The 22,992-nt window shown below is 37.2% G+C and overlaps 2 protein-coding genes across 2 annotated transcripts; both read left to right on the plus strand.

Annotated features, from left to right (window-relative positions):
- Positions 1-145: 145 nt before the first annotated feature.
- LOC100377378 (EF-hand domain-containing family member C2-like) lies at positions 146-7,017 on the plus strand. The gene is made up of 11 exons (XM_002735816.4): positions 146-324; positions 1,027-1,366; positions 1,882-2,105; positions 2,219-2,578; positions 2,814-2,952; positions 3,174-3,339; positions 3,456-3,598; positions 3,821-4,017; positions 4,136-4,269; positions 4,553-4,843; positions 6,325-7,017. Exons 1-11 carry the CDS (start codon positions 283-285, stop codon positions 6,530-6,532), a joined length of 2,244 nt encoding a protein of 747 aa, XP_002735862.1. The 5' UTR covers positions 146-282; the 3' UTR covers positions 6,533-7,017.
- Positions 7,018-9,817: 2,800 nt separating this feature from the next.
- On the plus strand, positions 9,818-20,330 carry LOC100366664 (EF-hand domain-containing family member C2-like). Its single transcript, XM_085499073.1, has 10 exons — positions 9,818-10,057; positions 14,574-14,910; positions 15,117-15,340; positions 15,619-15,975; positions 16,349-16,487; positions 17,066-17,365; positions 18,251-18,447; positions 18,637-18,770; positions 19,218-19,508; positions 20,019-20,330. Exons 1-10 carry the CDS (start codon positions 9,956-9,958, stop codon positions 20,185-20,187), a joined length of 2,250 nt encoding a protein of 749 aa, XP_085355199.1. The 5' UTR covers positions 9,818-9,955; the 3' UTR covers positions 20,188-20,330.
- The last annotated feature ends 2,662 nt before the right edge of the window (positions 20,331-22,992 follow it).

A 22,992-nucleotide genomic window follows, 5' to 3' on the forward strand; every position in this document is an offset into this window, starting at 1 on the left:
AAATTACCGATCTTTACCACCTTATCAACATTCTGTAGTAAAAATACAATTTTCCGTGCGCATTGCTCATTTTGTGTTATGATTATTTCGTCGCACAATTCCTTTTTGCGGATGGATATTGACGTGATTTCTCTCTGCTAGCAACCGAGTCAACATCACCGTGAGTGCAGTTCGCATAACAACTGGTCAGTTGCGAACGTAGCTGTGTGGACTTTTCATATCATTCGTAACACAGCACAGTTTATTGTATATTTCATATATATAATAGCCAAGTCAGCAAAGATGTCTTTGCCATTTCTGCCAGGGAATTCATTCGATCGTACTGTAAGTATGAAAATTGTTTCTGATCTCTTCAAACTCTAGAAAATGCATGGTCAAAACATGTCCTTTATCATGAAACTTTAAAATACGTTACACACTGTATTATAATACGGCAATGAAATTATAGGTGTTCCTAATATAGTTATTAACGGCCTGTGACTCGTATCTCGATATTATATCTGGGAACAGTTTCTCAAATCCTGTTCAATTCCAACAACAGTATGACTATCTCCAAACGCATGAATAAAGCTCTAAGGCACGCATTAAACTCCACCTCATCCGGCCCCTGCACAACAAATGCAAACGCAGTATTAATATGCACAGTTAGTCAGAGATGAGAGCGAAAATATTACCTATTAAAACTGTTGTATCCTTAGCTTGATAAGGCCTCCTTAAATTTGCATTGGTGTTTTAATGTGTTATTAATTTATTTCTGAGGAACAACGAATCATGTAGATAACATGTCTCTTTTTACCCTCATCAAGTTCATGATTATATGATGAAAGGTAAACACTGGATTGGCTTTAATTTTGCTGTTAATTTGGTTATATAAAAATAGCAATTAAAAGCTGTAATAGTTCTTAAAACAGTAATTGTACATTAAATTTTATAGTAGAATTGCATTGGTAATGTACATGTAACGGTTCTGATGTCAGCTACATTGAAGTTACTCTTACAGTCAGAATATTTTTATTTATATTTCAGCTTGGAAAAGGAAAATTTCATAAATCCCACCACTTTGATCACTGTAACGATGTGTCGTTGTTGGTCGGCGAGCACAAACCTGGTATTGGCGGCAAAAGACTTTTAGGACAAAAGTCTAAGCCAAGACACAGCAATATCCCGAGAGGTGAAGGGAACGCAGCTCCAGCATGGGTAGCCTTTGACCGTCAAGTGCTCTGCTTTGATGCCTACTTCCAAGAAGCTGTCCATGAGAAGCGTGAGGAGCAGTTCCGAATCCGGAATTGTAAGATCTACTTTTATCTGGAGGATGATTCCGTTCAAGTTACTGAACCTCAAGTGAAGAATAGTGGTGTTCCACAAGGTGAGAGATTAGATCTCAGTAGTGTAACTAAAAAGAAGTTTGGAATTTAGTGGTTGCTACATCAGGGTATAGGAATAACATTTTGTAAACTTTCAAAGGGCAACCTGCATGTTTACAATACAAATTCACCATTTTTAGTATGAAACCGAATTCTCGGCATCAAATCGCATATTCACTATCATCTGTAATATACTGTAAACCGATTTAATTTAACAATAGACAAAAGTCATGATATTTGTAGCTGTGAAAATTTCACTCGTGCCTTACAAAACAGGTTGAGACTTTTGCAAAAACTTGGTCTTCACGAACGTCATGAAATAATCAAATCATGCAAATTTCTAGCAGCAAAATGTACAGGGTTTACATTAGAAAACACTCGCCCCTTCCTCTTCTATGCGAAACTGACACTATCACATGCATGCAGGTCGCCTAACAACAAATCGGCTGTTTTATTTTAATTAGGTCACATGTCATTGAATATTTATTGAAGTGATTATCTTATTGGATTGTTACAGGAACCCTGATTCGTCGCCATCGCATCCCACTGCCACCTCCTAATGATGATGAATTCTACACCATTGAGAACTTTAATGTTGGCAAAGAAATCACCTTGTATTCACGTACATTCAAAATTACCAACTGTGATCAATTCACATATAACTTCCTCCGTAAACTTGGAGTGCGGGTAAATCTTCCAGAAGATACTCCAAGTGATCCATATACTAATCACAGGAAAAATGTGAGTATATATAGACGTGTTCAGCTGAAATGGTGTATTCGTAATCCTAATTGATATCAGCATTTGTAGAGTTTTCATAATTACAACCAGATGTCTATTTTTCTGTTTTTCAGATGGATGAAACTCAACAACCGCTCCGTCCATATGAGAAAGTAGACACCCTGAAGCAGTTCTTGGACCATGATCGTCATGTTCTGCGTTTCTTCTGCTATTGGGATGACAGTGATAACATGTTTGGAGATTCACGCGAGATGGTCTTGCATTATTTTCTGGCTGACGACACTATCGAGATCCGTGAAGTCATTCCAGCAAACTCTGGACGTGATGCTGCACCTATGTTTCTACGACGAGCACGCTTACCTAAGACTGCACCCGAGTCTCTGCGACAACCCGGTGAAAACACTGGTCGCACCGTACTCAACGTATTTGGACCCATGGGCCATGGTGGACGCTACATCCTTGATAGTCTCAAGGTATTTACAATTCTAAAACTGCTGTCCAAATCGATACCATTTTTGTTGAGGTTTGAATGTATTCTACATTCTTTGTTTTGTGAAGTCATCAAAAGCAGTTACCTTGATGCCCAACCAGTTTGTCATTCCTTGCATTATTTCTATATGCTAAGCTCTCTCAGAAGTTTAACCCCTGCTGTATATATTGTTTGAGACAAATGTTATAATCAACATATTTTTTATTTCAACCTCTCAGACTGGCGCAGTAATCACCGATTACTACACTGACAGAGATCTTCAGATTGGTTCTATCGTTAATGTGTGGGGAAGGAAGTTTGTACTCTGTGATTGTGACAATTTCACAAAAGAATACTACAGAACAAAATTCGGACTAAGTGAGTGTTCAATCTGTTTCACTTTCAGTAAAATTGGTCTAAACCTTGGATCATCAGAGTCTAAGTTCTCAAATTATGTTTTCCATTTTTGACTGTAATGATTTATTTTATAGTTGGGTTATGCACATAATCTAGACATCAATTCACAGGTTACTATAGCGACTGTCACTCCCAGGAAGCTAGGCTAGACTTCTAATATTTAACATTCTCATTTTTTTTAGCCGACTTTTCTGCACTCCAATACAAAGGCGATAAGCCGGGCAGATACGAAAAGCAATGGCCACCTTACAATGGTTTTGGATCTGAGGAAGATTCACTGTGTTCATGTATGGGATTATTACCCAAGCCACCACGCAGAGATTTCATCAAATTTATGGAGAAAGACAGGTAAAAATTAACTCCAAATATGTATATTTAATCTCTTGTAGCAAGTAGCAGATTTTGAAATTCAGAATTTCCTGATGTTCAATTGACGTTGTTTTCTTGTCGCATCTTTTGTATAGACATGGATTAGATAGTAATGTTCTGCGGTTTGTTGCCCGTCTTGATACGACTAAACCAATTGATATAGACAGACGATTCATCATCTCCTACTTCCTGTCAGATGATAGTATTGCTGTCTTCGAACCACCGCAGAGAAACTCTGGTAAGACTGTCATAATTGTTGCTTAAGTCTTTCACTCAGAAAATACTGTCATACACAACCAGGCTTCTGGTCACAGGTGCACACCGACACACATATTGAAAATGACAATACCAGACTATACAGCTTACAGCCAAGTACATCCAATTCAGATACCAATCACTCAATTCTAGAGACTAAATCTACTAGCAACTAAGTGGTTTTCTTTATTTCCATCTCCTCCAGGTATAATTGGTGGTAAGTTCCTAGAGAGAGGGCGGATTAAGAAACCAAACCAGCCTCGGTTCAGTACCAAATTATCAGAGTATTTTATGGCTACTGATCTGTACGTTGGCAGCCGTGTTGATTTCAACTGTCACATTTTCATCTTGACTGACGCCGATGAGTATGCATACCGCTATATGGAGAAACACGCACAGGAGGTAATGACATGCATCTGTTTTATTCTGATCTTGAAACAAAGTAACTTGTCAGATATAGCTGAATCATGTGTTGTATGGTGAGCAATTCGTTTCTAATAATAACTTATTTTGATTTCAGTTCCAAGTGGCTGATATTAATGCTATTCTGAAGAGATTAAAGGATGTGGGACAGGCCAATGTGGAGCAAATTGCTGATTTCTTCAAGAGAAATGACCCAGACAGTTTGGGAAAAATACGCTATGAACAGTTCAGGTAATTAACAGGTCACTCTCTAATATTCTCAGTATGGAATTTAACAAGGATGAGTTTCTTGAAGGTCAATGCGTTGTTTTGGATTTGTTACATCATCTTCAGCTGAGGAAATTTACAATATTTCATCTTCAGACTTCGATGCAAGATGGTAGATCAAATTAATTGAAATTAGTTAACAAATTGAATTGAGAATTGATTTACTAATGCTTTTGGTAGCAAACAAAAACATCCCAAATTCATTGTGTACAAATAATAATGAATGTTTTTCCCCCCCCCCCCACAGAACCTTGCTACAACAAATAGCTTCTAGCAGACTAACAGAGCATTCGATCGTTACAATTGCCCGTTACTTTAGTGATCGTCAGGAGGATAGGATAGACATTACAGTGCTGGCTTCTATTGCCCAAGAACAACTACGTAAAAACAACTTTGAGAATTTTGCCAAGTTGATTGAGAGTTTTACACATCACGATACTGATGCCTCTGGTTACATTGACCCAGAGCAAGTGCGTAGTGTGTGCCATGCATTCCATGTGCCGCTACCTGATGACCTTCTAAGAACTATAATATCGAGGTAAGTGTGAGTTCTGAATGGGATATGATCATGTGGTTGACTTCAGTCTGCACAATGAGTATAGTACAAACATATGCACTTGCATGTGTGTATAATTTTCAAACTAAACCAAGTTTAGCACTGGCAATTCTGTAAACTGTTAAATTGTCACTAGAATTGTTTTGAAGTTAATAATTTGACAAGTTTCACAAGAACCTAATTTTACTATGACTCATTGTCTAAAAAAAGTCCTGTAGTGAACAAGAACTGAAAGGCCTGAAAAAAAAAGGTATTGCAACACTTAGAACTGTCATCATTTTGTTTGTTACAGGACGATGTTCTATGTAGGTCTCAATACTATATACATTTTTATACTAATATGTATTATATGTATACTTCAAATGCTCTATGTTTTAAATGTATTGTTTATACAAAATGTTACTGCTTTTGAATATACTCTGCCACAATGACCACTGTTCATATCAACATATGCTTCTGTCATGGGAAACATGGAAGTCCTGTTGAAAGATACTCTCTCCACATGTTATTTGATGTTGGTTTTGCGTTCTATTTTCAATTCTATGCATGTTAATTCACTGCATGGAAGGTACTAACGGAAGGAGCCACGACGCTATTGTTATAGCTTTACCCCATGATCGTTTGTCATTGTTTGTTCACAAACATTGGTTCTCGTTAGCTCTTAACACCTTCGTACAATGGGTTACGATAATCTCGAGCATTCAGGGCATGTTCGGAAGCGATAGACGAACCTCACATGTACAATACTGAAAATGGCATCTAGTTTGAATGCTGTTGTTTCCGGAGATTTTGGCGAACTTTAATTGGCAGATATAACATCGATTGAAGAAGAACTGATGAAATATCGTGAATCTTTTTGTATTTGTAATGGTGATGAGACTTAATCAATAATTGCCTGTGACAATAACCATTGCATTATTCAATGGTACCATTGTCATTGCGTTGGTTTGTTGCCCGAAACTACAGTTTACAGTTGCTAATAATTAAAACATGTGAAATACGTGAAGTCAAACGTTCATCTGTTGAAATGCCAGCTGCGAAATACGTATTTTGACCTTTCGCACCTAAACAAACAGAGTACGCATGTGTGATGACCATAGTTTCATAATGCGCATACATTTTATGGTCACATTTAAAAATCGGCAAGGTTATGTCATATTCCGCTAACTCGTTACTTGTGTAAACAATCGCAAACTAGCATCGACATCAAGGATAAGCTAGACAATGTCCTCATCAGGATTAACTTGGGTTGAAACAAAAGAAAATAAGCCTGTAAAGAAGCTTGAGTGGCCACCTGAGAGGCGTCGTGGCTCCTTCCGTTACTACCTTCCATGTTCACTGTGACAGAAACAGTCACTGAGTGATCTAAAAAATAACTGAAATACCACTTCACACTTCAGTGGATTTAATGTTTTAATTTAATGTTTAATAATCATATTGTTTTATTTTTGTTATGTTCACAGAGGGGAAATGAACGAACAAGGCCAGGTGAATTATTCTAGTTTCATAAAGATGTTGAACTGGCGAGAGAACCCAATCACGAACGTACAATACACCCAGCCACCTATGACCTTAGACCAAAGCTGGTCCGGAAACAGCCCTAGCGAAGGTGTCCAGTTTGTCAACTATGTTGCTTTAATGCAGGAACTGTTTGGAGCATCACGAGAATAGATAGAAAATATTAAGATAGAATATGTGGAATATTATACAACTATGAAACATGTTTTTGGAGTGATAGTAACAAGAACAACAACAACAACTTTTGTGGATATACTGTACAAACAAGTTATAATATTTTCTATGTATTAAAATTTGAAGACATTATTTAAAAAAAATAAAATTTTCCATTTATCAAGAAGGCCTCTTTTTATAATTAATTCTGTTGCATACATATCTAGCAGTGTTTAAAAGTCAGAACATTTAACTTTGAAAGTTGCTATTGTTTATTTTTGTGGGCCAGCTGTGTGCAACTTCACTGTTAATACTATTTTGTAGATGAGTATTTTTTTTACTGTAAATTGTTTTTAGAATGAGAATTGGAGCAAGATTGATTGTAAATATGTTGATTTTTTATCTTAAACCCTCAATCCATGTGTACTGTAACTGATATTGTTATTATGCAAATAAATAATTTGCTTATATAATATTTATAGCAACATTTGTTGTAATATTTTCAATTTACCTTGTCATGATTGGTTTGCCCCTATCGCTGAGTTTAACCGACTCTAATGTTTGTGACACTTGTGAGAGCCGGATTTGTCCGACATTGTTCAGTTGGCTGATCTTGATCAGTATAGTTGTTTCATTCATAGCCTAACATGTAGGCTTTAGTGGTGCCCTCACAGGCTGAACGGCATCAGATCCCCACAAAAGCCTGACAGAATAGTGTATGTCTCGTTGGCAAGATCAATACTGCAAATTCGCAAAGTTCACGCCTTCTTTGTGTTGGCTTTGGAGCACCATGGAAGGCGCATCTCGCATGACATTTTTCAGGCTCATAACATTCATTGCCTATTGAAATTGTGCATTAAAAATAAATAAAAGACTCTGACTTTTCACACAAGATCTGCTGATTTAAAATTCACTTCATACTTTACACATAAATAAGATTAACTGCTCAAAGAATGCATATTTGATGATCTGACCAGAGATGAATGAAAGATCTCATCCTTGGATATGTATTCTTATATTTGAGACTATTATGAGACCAATATGTACAAACCTAATTAAATATGCAGGGATTTTTTTAAACAAGGGAACAGGTCCTCTGGCAACCATAAAATTCTGATTGACCAGGGATCACATGTGGCCACAGTCTTCAAATGTGACCTATCTTATAGTAATTTTGGCCCAAGGGAAGCAATAGAATGCTCTATTTAGAATTATCAGAAACTCCACACCCTGGTAGGGAGAACCCTATCTTACCCACTTGGTGGCCCCGCTGAATTGCAGTGCTCCCTCTTGCAGTTTTTTTCTAGAAAAAACCCTGTATATATACATGTGCATCATTATGTTTCTATGATCAAAAAAAAAGATGACCAATGTACTGGAAAGCTTTTGACGTGGAAACCTTAAGGGCGACTCTTTGAAATTTGTTTCCCAAAATATTTTGTGTGGCGCCCTCTAGTGTTAAGTATCTAGTCGCAGAACGAGCGTGAGATTAAAGTAGATTTAAATCAAACACTCAGATCTACGGGAAGGATAAACTAAATCCTGTGAATTCCACCTAAGCGTTTGAAGTACATAAACAAAGTAAACAATTATTAATGTTGTTGACGAGTTATCCACTATGTATATTAGAGAAGATAATACACACACACAGGTTACTAATGTAAATCATGACTAAATTATGTACAGGTCTTCTATAAATTATGTCTGACTATAGTTTCAAAAAATGCATTCTGATGTAGCTGTGCTCTGAATTGTCATTTCCTTTGCCTGCCTGCCCATGGAATACGTTATATCTCCCTCTAGTGGTAACACCCGCTCCAAATTTTTCGATTTCGTTTAATACTTTCCCTGGTGACATCACATGAGCAGAAGTGTTTTACATATTTTTGGCCGAAATACATAAGTTAGAGTTAGCCATTATAAAATTGTGACCAATTGAACCATTTGAAACCCATACCCCAATCATAGGTGTCATTCGTAAACGAGAGTACTAACTAATTATTTACTAATTAATTAAGGCAATTATAATAAACGTTCTTTCTCATAACGGCGCGTATTGAAGTTTGTGTAGACTCGGTTACAGTCTCTTGCCGCTGACTGCCCTGGGCACCCTTCGAGCCCGGCGCTTGCTGTGTCCCGCAGTAATATGATATCATCCAGGGATAGACAGCGTAACTTATATACATGCATAACACTCGTGCTTTAGTAATACGTAAACGATACGAGTTAAACGTATTGCTGTCGCCGGGGGGTTTAAATATACCAGTCATAATATGCATACATATTATGAAGTAATTTGAATAGTGCGATTACTACCAGTCAGATCTGACTTACTGGAACCACTTGAGCGACTTACCGAACTCAAGTATACATATCCGTCTAACGATTATCTAAGATCCCGTATACGATTCGTCATAAAAAATGCAGAGTCGGTGTCCGAGGTTTAGGAAATAAACGAGTTCTACCATTGTCAAAAAATACATATTTAGTAATCATAATATTACACCCTAATCTATACTTAGTGTATGTTGGTTTATAATTAAAAACATTTCAGTATATTCGATAAATCAGATGTCAGGTTAAATGACGTTCGAAATTGTTGAAAGCAGCATGGTAACCAACTATCTTTATTAGCAAATAGTATAAGGTCATCGTTCTAAAAAATGTAACACCTTGACCTGACATTGACCAGAGCATGTGTAGTAAATTCTTCGTCTCTATGTCGTCCAACATACACTGCAATACGCTTATAACCATGGTTACTAGAAGAAATGTTTTCTGCACATTTATTTTCACTGAGATTTCAATCTTCATGAGCCGTATCTTCATCGCATTATATAGCATGCAACTCAATATAACCAGGGTCCTTCAAATGTGAGGGTTACACCGATTTGCAGTAGATTATCTCAGAACACATTCAGCGTAAATTCAAATATTCCCTGTATACGTGTTTCAATTTCACAGTATGTCGACCGTCTTCGGTGTGTGCCTGCCATCCATCGCGCTCACGAATAAAAAGAAAACTCACTTCAGAAAAGCGTTTAATAATGGAGACCCATAGGTCAGGTTACTGTGCACCAATCAAACAGCTCGTTACATGATGTCACAACAACGACGTCAATTCGTACATTGGTTATCATTGTGCAGTGCTGTACAGTGTAGTTAAAAAAAGACAGCACTGTTCAGTGTTTACAAAGGTGTAGCCAACCCCATTATGCTCACCTGTGATAAAACGCAGCGCCTTAAATTGACGCCGTTTCTATATATTTGAATATGAATGTTATATTGATCGCAGTGGTATCGTAGACGTCGTCGTACCGACAACAACAACCGCGACACTCTCCTCGGCAATACAGTAAGCGTATAAAACGGAAATATGAACATAATCGATAGGATTAACGGGATCTAAAATCGGCGGACAATATGCTCGGTCGTCTAGACGGAGAGGGTGACGAGGCAGAAGTGAGCAAGTCTTTGCCACCACCCTTTCTTCCCGGGTACCCCCACCCCTACATTACACCACGTGTAAGTATAGATATATATTAATGTTGATATTAATACTACATTATACTGAGCCGCGTTTGGGAACATACATAATGACATATGTAGAATCAGAGACACGATATTATATTATTGTATCGATCAAAAGCGTTCTGAAAACTGTTTTAAAATAGACAAACACCAGGGAGTTATTATACATATGACAGTACGCGTGATTACCGTCGTTAAGCTTTTTTTTTTATATATTTTCGCCGAATATTATGCGTTCCGTCGCTATGTTCGCTATACCATTATTTAGTCATAACAAACCTCTTACAATACTAAACACCGCTATGCAAACTATCGGGATTCACTGTGTCAATAGAACTCGCTCGGTAAAGCATATGGTGTCATTTAAATTGTCAGCAGGTATGAAAAAGATCGCCTTGGACATGAAACAGTTATGTCAGCGCAGTGAACAGTGTTTTTTTTAAATAGAGAGTGGATGCAGTGATATTATATACGCATGGCTTCCAATGGACAAAGTTACACATAGTACGTGTTTTGTACCAAGCAATAATGCCAAATAGAACGCTAGTCGGAGTGTACTAACCCCAGCACATACGCTAGTTGTACGCAATGCCATCGTGTTTTGTTGTGCTCCCATGTCAATTAAAACACTATATATTGTACGATGGCATCACGTGGATACGGGTATCTCTTGTGAAATATAAACGTCTGTAATCTCAAGTGTTTGTTTGATAATTTATATTGCCTCTAAAAACAAATACTCTTTTCTTACGTCGCATTCTACAGTAACTAATAACAACCTATCGTGTATAATTTAAAACTAATTATTTAAAATTAATTTTAAACAATAATTTAAATTGAAACAACTGAATAAATTGTAACAAAAAATAAAATTTCAGGTCGTGAAATTTAACACAGTTTGGTAATTCAACAATGAAATCTCTCGTTACACTATTAACAACGAAGGCAAGTATTGTACATTGTGCCGACCTATTTGGGGTACCACGGAACTCAGCTAACTAATCGCCCTGTACACTCTAGACTAACCTGTCGAATCATTTTTTTCAAAATACCGTGAAACGATGTTAAATTATCTGTCTAAATGGCACGGTAATGGTGTTTGTCATTGAATGCCCGTTGCTATGGAAATACTGCGGAGAAACATTGCACGGTGTGGTGGCGCGTGTTCATAGAATATGACCTCGATCAGAAAACAGTCACTGACCGTGTTTAATGTTAAGCGGAAAATTATCACCCCATTTCCCTTTCCGGTGAATGAACCGTGACGTTTCTTTCGTTTATTCAAAACGAGTATAATTTGACTTGTCTGGTAATGCGCAGTGGTACCGTGATTGTTGGATCGTTGAATAAACCACCAGGTAAATATTAGACGCACTTGATCGTCGACCCTCATAACTAAAAGTTATATTGTTGCCGCGGCAACGCAGTAGACTTTTAACCAAATTGCGTTGGGCACTTAGCATGATTCATTGCGTCGGTGGTAGTAGTTTCCATGGCAACAGGGAGGATATTGTGCAAGTATTCGGGAAATTGACAATAATGGACATGTGTGTTTCGCTGATATAATGGACGGGACTCCATGGCAACCATTCTTACAAATAAAGGTTCAGATTCAAAACGAAGGTCAGAATGTGGGTCCATTTATTGAATAGCACCCAAACTCAGTTGACTTCCCGTATTTCAGCATACGTTGGTACATAGCCATATCATTCATTTAATTCGTATTCATGGCAGCGAGTAGCTGCTTTCGGCGATGGAATTTAATACAACGAGAAGCAATACACGTGTCCGGTGTACCGTGTTTGCGTTATCGCCATGGTGACCGCACACATTTAATTTAAATATAGGGATTCCAGAATTACATTACTACAAGTTCATGATCGCCCACGGCATCGTGAAAAAGTCAAGATTATCATTCACTGTAAGCCTGAAATGAATCATGCCTACACCGACTGATCCACTCTCTCGCGCCGTGACACATATGCCCCAGGCCGAGCAGACTGAATAATTCTCGTCATTGTCACAGTGTACATCGCTATATGCCCTCTTCATGCATACAGTGTAGTGATTGGCAGTTCAACTATATTTTTCCACAATTCTACGTGTCCCTATTGAAATAAAAGCTTAATTAAAAGGCATGACAATATAATGTTTTATTTGTGACCAGTTCAACGCCACATTAATTGGCCAGTGTATGAAATATACACGATGGCTTCACGACATTGTGTGTTCATTTCATGGGTGTACTCCATAAATTATAGCACAGTGAAAATCAATATACAGCTGATAATAAAGTATGCCTAGTCCTCGAGGTGTCGCCATGGCTATTTGGATTAAGTTTGTCTAGAATGTTGTCATATTATCCAAAATCTTTTTATTAAATCGCCAAGCGTATAATCACTGACAGTATAACTTGTTAACATTCAACTTTGAATGAACGTGTTGGTATGCAACACCCGTCGCAGTACGTGTAGATAAACTTGAAAAATCCTTCCCGAGTGGATGTTCACATATACATGTATATCTTATTGTGGTTGTTATGGCAACTCTCATTTTGGTGAAACGCGCAGTTCGCGCAGATTATGATAGCTACAAACATACGGATAATATCCCAGGGCTTGAAAGATCGATTTCAAAATTCATTCTGAAAATATATGAAATATATTTTTGTTTTACTTCCTGTCTGTCAATTTACTCCGTCTATACTAAGTATGAGGTTAAAGCGCGGTGGTCGTCGCGGAGCGCGTGTTCGGAATTCATGTAAACAAACAATGTTGTGTACGTCGCTATGAGTCCCATATCGAACAGAACGCGACGAGACGACCACCACCCTTTAAAACGAGGCTGATCGTACAGTATTGTCGAACTTCGACTCTGATCAGGTGCTTTGTTCTAGCAAGCATTTTCATTTGTGTTTTCGACTGGATATGAATGTAAGCACGGGACAGAGAAAAAGGGATGGGAAAAGGGACAGCTAACGAAATGCAATCAAGATATTCGATGTACGAGATTATAGTAAATATAATTTATACCAGTAATTGGATAGAAATAGGGTAACAAATAGTACAGTGCTGTCTCAGTGAGTGTAACAATGACATCTTTGTGCACCGTTTTTGAAATAGGTTAGAAAACAATAATACTGCACTGTCAATATTGATCAGTGGTATTGCGTTCATAAATATTTCTTTTTTAGATATTCTGAATTCTAAATGGCGACGAACTACACATCAAAACAAAGCTGTGTAATTGAACTGCATTGCTGACATTCATATACTAATACCTAATGACACAGCGCTTCGTCGCACGAAGGCGCAAATTATTGGCAAGGTTGTAATGTTATTTCGTACTTTCTCTGGAGCAGTGAATGTTCCACGGCTTCAACACAATGGGAAAACAAATGTTCTGAAACAACCGGTTCAATGTATATTAGGAGTCGCTTATTTAAAAGTGAGTCGTTTTCTGAGCGACGGAGTCTTAAAAGCGTTTTTTTTCTGTCTGGAAAGGGGTCCACATCTCGCACATTCAGTCTGTACTAAGGGGTATCCTACCCCAGCTTCCTCCGTCCATTTCTCTGCTTCGCTACTGCTCATTATGTGCTATATCCAAGCGAACTATAGAACGGATTCGATTTTATACAGATAGGATTTGTGAGACTCGATTGGCGATGAAACCGATCGATATTTTGTTGAGAGTCGGCAAGGGGTATTTTCGTAAGCTGTAATCAATTGTTTGTTTGTTTTTCGTAATAACGTAATTTAAATAAATAAAAAAACGTAAATTCGTGGACATGGAGAAGGTGTAAAATGTAATCAATTATTTTATTTGTTCGTAATTTGTACAAAGATTTTATTTTTTGCAAGTGTATAAAGCATTTTCCACATTAAATGTCGTAATTCTTACGCAATTCCCAATTTTGTTTCTTAAACACAAATTTTGAAAAATGTAAAATGGAATTTGCTTTATTTGTAAAGTGTAAAAACCTATTTTTTACTGTAAATGGAACTTTTATTTTATTTCCTGTAAAAAAGTAAAATGCCTTTTTATTTCTCGTAACCTGTACCAGCTACCAGGTCTTTGTTAACTTCCGATAACTTATGCAAATAAGGGCGTTTGAATCACATGAATACATACTTTACTCATTAAAAATGTTACCAATCAACACGCTATGTCCAATCTCGAAGCGCAGACAAAATTGTATAGCAAAGGTACTGAAGTATATTTCAGTAGCGAAGCGAAGAAACAGGCGGAGGATACAGGGATAGGAGTATCCGTATTCGCATGTTGACCGTTTCGGAAGAAGTAGGGATCACACTGACAGGGTAGTGTAACCTGGAAAAAAATCGCAACTTTATGCATAATTTATAAACCTGCACTTTGGATTCATATATATTCTCTCAATGATAGGAGGACTGTGTCTCATTGTGTCCGTTCTTCGTAACACATCAAGTTGATACTTAACACGTGAATGTTGAGACGAAATTACCGGTTGTTTGTTTGTTTGTCTTTGTAGTTACTTGGCAGGGACAATTATCGACGATCTCAGCACTTCGATTACGTTCAGAGTGTTCCACAATGGGTGGGTTCAAGAAAGCCAGGAATCGGCGGCGATCACATTCCCGGCCAGCTACCGCGTTCGCGTCATTCCCGACTACCAATGACCAACCGCACTGGTCCAAGATGGGCGGCTTTTGATAAACAAGTATTGTGCTTTGATGCCTATTTCAAGGAAGCAGTGTTTCTTTCACACGAACAATACAGAATAAGAAAATGTAAAATAAAGTTTTTCCTGGCTGACGATTCCATAGTGGTCGTGGAACCAGAAACGCGCAACAGCGGCATGCCACAGGGTAAGAATTCACACTACCTCCTATCTCCACACATCTAAAAAAACAAAGTTATAATTTGAGTCTGTAATGTGATGGCGACCTTGCCTTTTCGAGAGTCCCGATGTTTTACATTAAATCTACAATCTACAGTCGTAAAGCTGTATAGCTTCCATCAAAATGACGTAATGATATGTTGACACATTGTTTCTATAATATGATTGTGACAGGTAAATTTTTGAAAAGACACCGTATACAGAAACCGCCCCCACACAACGATGAGTACTACATGGCAGAAGATTTCAATATCGGGATTGACATAACGTTGTATGACCGAACATTCCACATCACAGGATGTGACGCATTCACAAGACAATTTTTTGACAAAATGGAAAGAAAACTGAATTCACCAGAGGCGACACCCTATGACCCTTACCAGGAATGGAGAGATAACGTAAGTTTTGTTTCCCGTAGAGCTAGTATAGTTTACTTGTGGGTATTTTTAGAATTTGATTTTTACTCTGGGCTATGATTTATAGTATGCAAGAAGCGTTATTTTAATGGTGATTTTGAAAAAAAAAATCGCTTGACGAAATATAAACATTTGCATATGACTTGACTTACGTACTATTTTTTGAAAGCGCACGAATACTGTACTATGAAAAACGCGACTAGTTTTTCTATTGGTTGATTCTAAACCTTTCATTTTACGTGTCTGCTGTTTCTTTTTAGGAGATGGACTCTCCTCGTTCACGCCGTCCGTATGAGAGCACGGACAGTCTGAAGCAATTTTTGGATCACGACGGACAGGTTTTGCGGTTCTACTGCTATTGGGACGACAGAGAATCGTTGTACGGAGACAAACGTAACATGATAATGCACTACTATTTGGCCGACGATACAATAGAAATACGGGAAGTATTACCTCCTAACTCCGGCAGGGAGTTGATAGGACGTGTTTTCTTACACCGATCGAAGGTTTCGAAGCCAAGGGGTAGTTTCTTACCTCAGATCAGCAATAATAACAATCTTTTACTCAATGTGCTGGGAAGCGGGAAACAACAACGGCTGATGTTAGATAGATCTGACGTGAGTATACTAATGACACGTGTATATAGTAACTGATGCTATCGACACTAATGATAACATTGGCAATACTGCATTGTTTTTCTCATTAACAAGGAGTTGGGTAATATTATTAATGAACTCCATATTTATACATATGCCTATTGAACAATATGTTTGCCGAAATTTGATTTACTTTTATGTGGATGATGACACTAGAATTTATTTGTCCATTTATTTGTTATTGCTGACGTGCAGTAAGTCTCATTATCCGATGACGACGGAAATGACATATTATTTGCTGTGGTCAGAACTAAGAGTGCTTAGCGACTTGCGAAGGGATGATGAGATGCGTGAATAGTGAATGTTTTTTTCTCCCGGATCGTTATACTTTTAGCCTGGTCCACACTTCACGGATAAGTACACCGCCAAAGATTTGAAGATCGGGGAGACCATCAACGTCTGGGGAAGGAAGTTTACCATTTACGACTGTGACAAATTCACCAAGGAATATTTACAAACTCAGTTGGGAACCAGTGAGTCATTTGTGTTCTGTTTTGCTGTGATCCAATCTCTTACTTCATCCAACCTTGTTTTGGGTAGTTTTTAGTTGTCTGTTTTTAGTTTCGTTTGCAGTGCTGTTGATCGTACCATCATCACAATGCTTCCATTCCTTCATCTCAAACATCCATCACTCCCACGCCGTGTGCAGTCTCGTACTACTGTTATTTCTTTCTTTTAAAAATTAATAAAAAAATCCATTTCCGCCTAAATGTGTACATAACAATATTGAGATGTTTATACCACACAAACGTCATATGTGTAGCCGTAAAACAAATTGAAAATAAAAACGTACAGCAGAATCTATTTTTTTACTGATGTATGTGTCGCAGATACCTCGGTTGTATGTTACACACTTCCATGTGTTCTGTCATCACTACAGGCTCTCTTAGCCTTGTACCTGTGCGTGTACTTGTTTTCGTTGGGACTTTGTCGGTAATTCCCAATGAAAATATCACCTCTAAAACAGCCATGTACACAGGGCTAAGACTTCTCATATTTTACCTGTACAAATTCTGTCATGTGTGTTTCTGCTCTGTATCCATCCTTCTAGCTGATATCCAACCTATCAAAGCAGGCACACCGAAGACGCCCTCTGCGTCCAGCAGCTTCCCACCGTATAATGGTTATGGTTCGGAAGATGATTCTTTGGCAAATTGCTATCCATCTAAATTGGAGCCAAGGCGGCCAGTCAAAAGTTACGTAAAGTTTGTGGACAAGGAGAAAGATGTCTTGCGATTCAACGCCAAACTCATTTCTACCGAGCCGACCAACTTGGATAGAAAATTCATCGTCTCGTTTTATTTGAGTGACGATACACTGAGTGTGTTTGAACCGCCAAGTAGAAACTCGGGTAAGACTGATTCGGATTGGCCTTAGGTATTGTGCCCTCACCGATGAGATACTACAGTAAATTAGACCTAACCGGTGAGGGTGCAAAATTAATTGACATTGTCAGATGTGAGTTGCATGTACAAGACGACTACCCCTTCCGTGTGTTTTTTTCAGAATCTGCAAATTATTTACAATCTTTAAGTGAGAAAAAAATCCATAAATTTTAATTTTGTGAATGTGTTCATTGCCATCCCTTTGCAGTAGAATGATTACAATTCCTATATTTGGTTATAGCTTGTTTATATTTATCGTATATTTCATAAGGTGAAATCAACCTTATGAATTTTAGCAAAAAAAAAAACAACAACAAATTTACGTGATGAAATGACGAACTGATACATTTAGAAGTAGTACTGAGCTGGACTTCCTTTATGGGACATTCATCTCCTGATATGATACTGTTCAATATTTTTAATAATTGATTTTTTTTAATTATTTAATGTTGTTATGTGACATTTTCTTATATGGGAAGTTTAATATACCTGTAGGATATTTATTTATGTTATTTAAAGAGTGCAGTATGAGCTACATCAACTGTTAACGTTGCGTAATTCACAAGGTCCCCGAACACGTGATTTACATAATACATTATTCACAGAAGAAATCTATGTACGTTCACATTTGAACGGTCGGTGGTATTTATCATCAAGAAATTTACAATATTCATGATTGAGTGTGGATATCCACTGAACGACATGAAAAAGTCCCCCGATCGATGTTACATTTGAACTTGACCTATGTCACATTTGAACTTGACCGATTTCACATTTGAACTTGACCGATGTCACATTTGAACTTGAGGATATATAACATGCTTACAAATAGTGTCATACGTACATTGCAGGATTTATTACCGGGAGATTCTTAGAGAGAACTCGAGTGAAGAAACCCAACCAACCAATGTTTAACACCAAGAAAGAAGAATACTACGAACCACAAGACATGTTTGTAGGAAGTCACGTGAAATTCAACTTTCACGAATTCTACTTGAGCGACGCCGACGAATTTACCCTCAATTATATGGAAAAACATTCAGACGAGGTAAGATTCGAATTCATAAATTGGAGGACGCAAGACGCTTGGATATGTGCATTACAAAAATGAGCGGTAAGACTACGGTGTGTGACACCGGTCGGGGCTCTCCAACCTATTCCCGTTCACCGTCATTGGTCCGCTCCAATATTTTTCACCTAATAATCATTTGTCTTGTGCGTTCTTCTCTCCTAACAGTTCCCCTTCTCGAACATCAATAAGATCAAGACAAAACTGAAGCAGGTGGCATCAACTAACGTTGAAGAGGTCAAAAAGTTCTTTACAAAATATGATTATAAACAATCTGGCAAAGTGCCGTTTGAATTGTTTAGGTGAGGTACACAGTTTCGATCACACTCATTCGTGCATGCCCGTGCAAGCTGTCGTCATGTCTGTCATATTACAAAATAAATCAGAATTCAAAACATAAATGGATATTACAGGCAATAATATATATGTAATGTTTAATTTATATTTATATTTATATTTCATTACAATAGACCGTCGGATTTTATGTAAAGCAGTCGCTACGACATACTGTAGACACTTTGGCAACTTTCTGGCTAGCGAGGGCGCTAGCACAACCGGTGTATGATATCCGTGCGCTGCGTTTATTTCAGGCGCATACATGAAGAAGGCAAAACCTGCACATACAAATAATGTATTTTACACGCGTTGTAAACGTCGTATGGGACCCATATCGAACACGGCGCACTGCCAGTGTGACGACTTAATTTAATTGCTTTAAATTAATGGCAGAATTCTATTTCATTAAACAGGAGCTTACTAATCAAAGTTTCCGGCGACGAACTAACGGAACATGAGATTTTAACCGTGGCCCGGCATCATCGCATTCAAGAGAAGGTGGAAGTCAGTCTAGAAGCGATACAGTCAGAGGCTCATGACTTATTACGAAAGAACAACTTTGATGGCTTCAGAAAATTAGAAACACTTTGTTATCACCGAGACGTAGATCGGAAGGGTTGGCTGTATCCCGAGCAGGTTCGAAGTGTATGCCATTCGTTGAAGATGCCACTCACAGACGATACTTTAAATGAACTATGGGCAAGGTAAATTTACCGTTTGTATACAGTAGATAACGCCCCCAGCGACGGCAAGATTCTGTAACGTACATACTAGCAATTGCCCGCCTGAGTCGGATAAATGGGTGCATGAGACACCGTGGTTTGATTTGTAGATGTCTGTGTTATATTACAAATGACGAACGATTTCATAATCGAACAGGGCTGCCTATTACAACGACATTACTTACAGCCTTCTTGTAATTTCTACATCACAGAATGGTGCCGTCGCTAGAGGGCGCCTTCCATTGGAAAAATAATTGCGTCCCCGTAACTCCATTGTTTGGCCGATACTGTTAGCATTTGCCTTTCTAGATGTTTATTATATTTTGCCTCAAGTTCCTGGTTACTAGTATATTTCAGATACTTTACTACAATTTTTTGAGAGATATTAAAGGCATGAGTTCAGAGATGGTGGCATAATATACTAGTACATTGTACATCTATTTGGGAGGGTTCAAAGTTCAAAAGTTAACTCAATAATTTCATTTTTTACAGGTTGCAGAAAGATCAGTTCGGTAGGATTAATTACTACGATTTCAATAAACTGGTCAACTGGCGCGAGTTTCCTGTACCAGGCCCAACAAAGTTAGAACAGCAGCAGAAGAAACGCCAATTCACCTATGTCGATTACAAGGCCCTGATGCACGAGCTATACGGGCAATGATCAGTTCAATATTCACACTGGTTTGATGTACTCCGCTGTAACACGACATTCCAAAAATGAAAATAAATAAATAAAAATAAAAACGTTTTAAAAGAAATGGGTAAAATTGGGAAACGAAATTTATGCAGATTGGTGAAGCAAATTGTTGTTATTTTTTCATCCCAGTTACCCACATTTGAAAAAAAACCGTCTACCACTCTAAGAAACAAAGATTACAGAAAATCGCGACAAGATTCAAAATATAAAGTGACGGTTTTCTTTTAAATCCGTTGTTTAAGATTTTATATGTTGTAAATATTTCGGTTGGAGAATGTCACGTCAAACGATTAAGGAGTTCAATTATAATAACAAAATTTATACATTATCATTTACACATGCAGCATTTTGGATAATTAATACACACATAAACCACTTATATATATTTACTAAAACACTGTATAGCTTCTACGGCGTTGAATTAATAATATGTAAAAATCTGAAATAGACACTAGTAGTTTTTTATACTTCAAAAAGATGGAAAAATTCATTGACATTTTTGAAAATAAATGTTTTATTCATTTGTTTTACCGTACGAAGTTGTATATAGTGTATTATACTTTTTTTTATCAGAATGTAAATTTAGTAGATTTGCGTCCAAAATTAAAAGTCGAATTGTCGCAAATAACTTTAAATCTCCGCTCAATTAGAGTGTATTTTATAATTACGCTCACAATATTTCGTTGATACAAATTGTTACAATGTAATCTATACAATGCATATTATTTTTGTAAAATGTTGTATATATATATATATAGATTATTAAATTGTATACTTAATCGTTGGTTTAGTGAATGTGAAACAGCATGGTCTCCCAAAACATGTTTTAGAAGAAGAAATTAATGGAGTGAAGCCTATATATACATCCATGTATGTGTTGTATTGTATTGTATTTCATTAAGTTACAATTCACAAAGCTTCGACCTTAAACATTCCAAGTCCTCTGTGGCTTCTATTTGTCGCCAAACTGTTGATTCGATTTATATTATGTAGTTCAGCAACTTGAATTGTACAAGTACTGAATTGAGTTAATATTTCTTAAAGTTCCTTCGCGTTTGCCAAATTTCAGCTTATGTTATAGACATATTTTAGGAAAAACAGATTGTAATTTTGTATCAAATTAGAAACAACTCAATAACTTTAATAAAAAAAAAAGGTTGGGATTGTGAACATTATTGTTATTATATTGTGTCGAATAATATAACACCAACGTCTGTTGAGTAATGCATATATTCAGTAATTGGCAAACACGCCACTGTATATTGGAAAGCATGTTTTTTCAATAAGTTCTTTTTGATATATGTTCGACCAGCATGAAATAACAGAATATTATACCGCGAGACGATGCGAGAATAATATTTAAATTTTTTGTAAAGACATTGCTTTTTGGGGGAAATTATGTTATAACGCCATGTTCAGATTGAAGTGGCAATACAGTTTAACGAAAGTATATAGATCTTGTTTTATTTTGCGAAGAGATTGCTTATTGCTATACAGATACAGCCGTTTGTGTTAGATTCAAAATTTGTGTCGCTGCAAAATTTTGAAGTAACGTAAGGTAACAATGTGAAATAACTTGAGAAAACCTCCCAGCAATGCTGAACAACACAACTTTCTGGCTTGCTACTACGCGCCGATTCGCGTAGTACGCGTATAGAGGGCGCAAGTTCACACTTACGACTCTCAAGCGTCAATTATTTTTTTAAATCAACTTTTACAAGAGGGTCGTATCCCTATCAATGGGCATGGGGACTGATTGATTCGTTTTACAAAACAATGTCTAAAGGTATAAATCAAAGTTGAAACATTCAGACGGGAGTTGACACCATTGAATTGCAGGGGCATTAATTAACCCTTTGTCAACTATATATATACCATTGATTGAATTGACTTGTGTTGCATTGCATTGCCTTCTGATGGAATGACAAGCTGGTTTTAGAAAGAAATACGCCACAGTTGATATTTTTTTTATTTTCGTAACAATTATTTGCTTCTCCTTCAAAGACAGGCTTGAAAGACAGACACAAAACCACGTATTCGATCACATGTTATTAGAATCACAGATTTTTTTCAGATGCGAATTATGTGTTCAACAGGGTAGTATACTATCACCACTTCTCTTCACTTTGTTTATGCAGGGGTTCACATAGAGCGATGTGGGGTTGTTTTATCTGATTTTTGCTGACAATCTGGTACTCTTCAACTCAGCCGTGGTGGGTTTACGCGCGATGTTTTCCAAACAATCTGAGCAATCATGCTAAGGTTAAAAGTTAACCCTGGCAAACCTAAAATTGTCGTATTTAGGCATGGCGACAGACTCAAGTTATATTAAAATTGTTTGCTTAGTGAAAAAAAAAAATGCTGTTTTATTTTACAAGTATCTCAGTATAATACTGTCTAGTTAAGGTTTATGGACTAAGTCAATCATGCAACCAAGACTTCATTTGTATTAAACATGTAACACAGCAACATTTTGTAGCTGCATGCTTAGTAACATTTAGTAACTTTGCATGGTAGTGAGATTTGAGGATTTCACAAAGAAGAACACATAAATGAAACCGTAGGCATGAAATTTCGTCGCTTTGTTATTAAAGGTATACGTACCTTTACCTGAAATATACATCAATGTACAGCAATATGCCAATACCTGCCAATTATCGTTTGAATCTTGAATTTAATATTATGTCAAAATATTACTATTTCCTATATACCTCCATGGTTCATCCAAGAAGTGGGTTGTTCTATATTGCTCTTAAACCAGTTTAAGCA

This window comes from Saccoglossus kowalevskii, chromosome 1, assembly GCF_978046115.1.
Source record: "Saccoglossus kowalevskii chromosome 1, keSacKowa6.1, whole genome shotgun sequence".
NCBI lineage: Eukaryota > Metazoa > Hemichordata > Enteropneusta > Harrimaniidae > Saccoglossus > Saccoglossus kowalevskii.

Bases quoted from the DNA above. Each gene is read 5' to 3' on its own strand.
- LOC100377378 (XM_002735816.4), top strand. From the start codon at position 283: ATGTCTTTGCCATTTCTGCCAGGGAATTCATTCGATCGTACT. The intron at 325-1,026 runs GTAAGTATGAAA...TTTATATTTCAG, and splicing joins GGAATTCATTCGATCGTACT to CTTGGAAAAGGAAAATTTCA. The intron at 4,844-6,324 runs GTAAGTGTGAGT...TTATGTTCACAG, and splicing joins CTAAGAACTATAATATCGAG to AGGGGAAATGAACGAACAAG.
- LOC100366664 (XM_085499073.1), top strand. From the start codon at position 9,956: ATGCTCGGTCGTCTAGACGGAGAGGGTGACGAGGCAGAAGTGAGCAAG. The intron at 10,058-14,573 runs GTAAGTATAGAT...TTGTCTTTGTAG, and splicing joins ACCCCTACATTACACCACGT to TTACTTGGCAGGGACAATTA. The intron at 18,771-19,217 runs GTGAGGTACACA...TTCATTAAACAG, and splicing joins GTGCCGTTTGAATTGTTTAG to GAGCTTACTAATCAAAGTTT.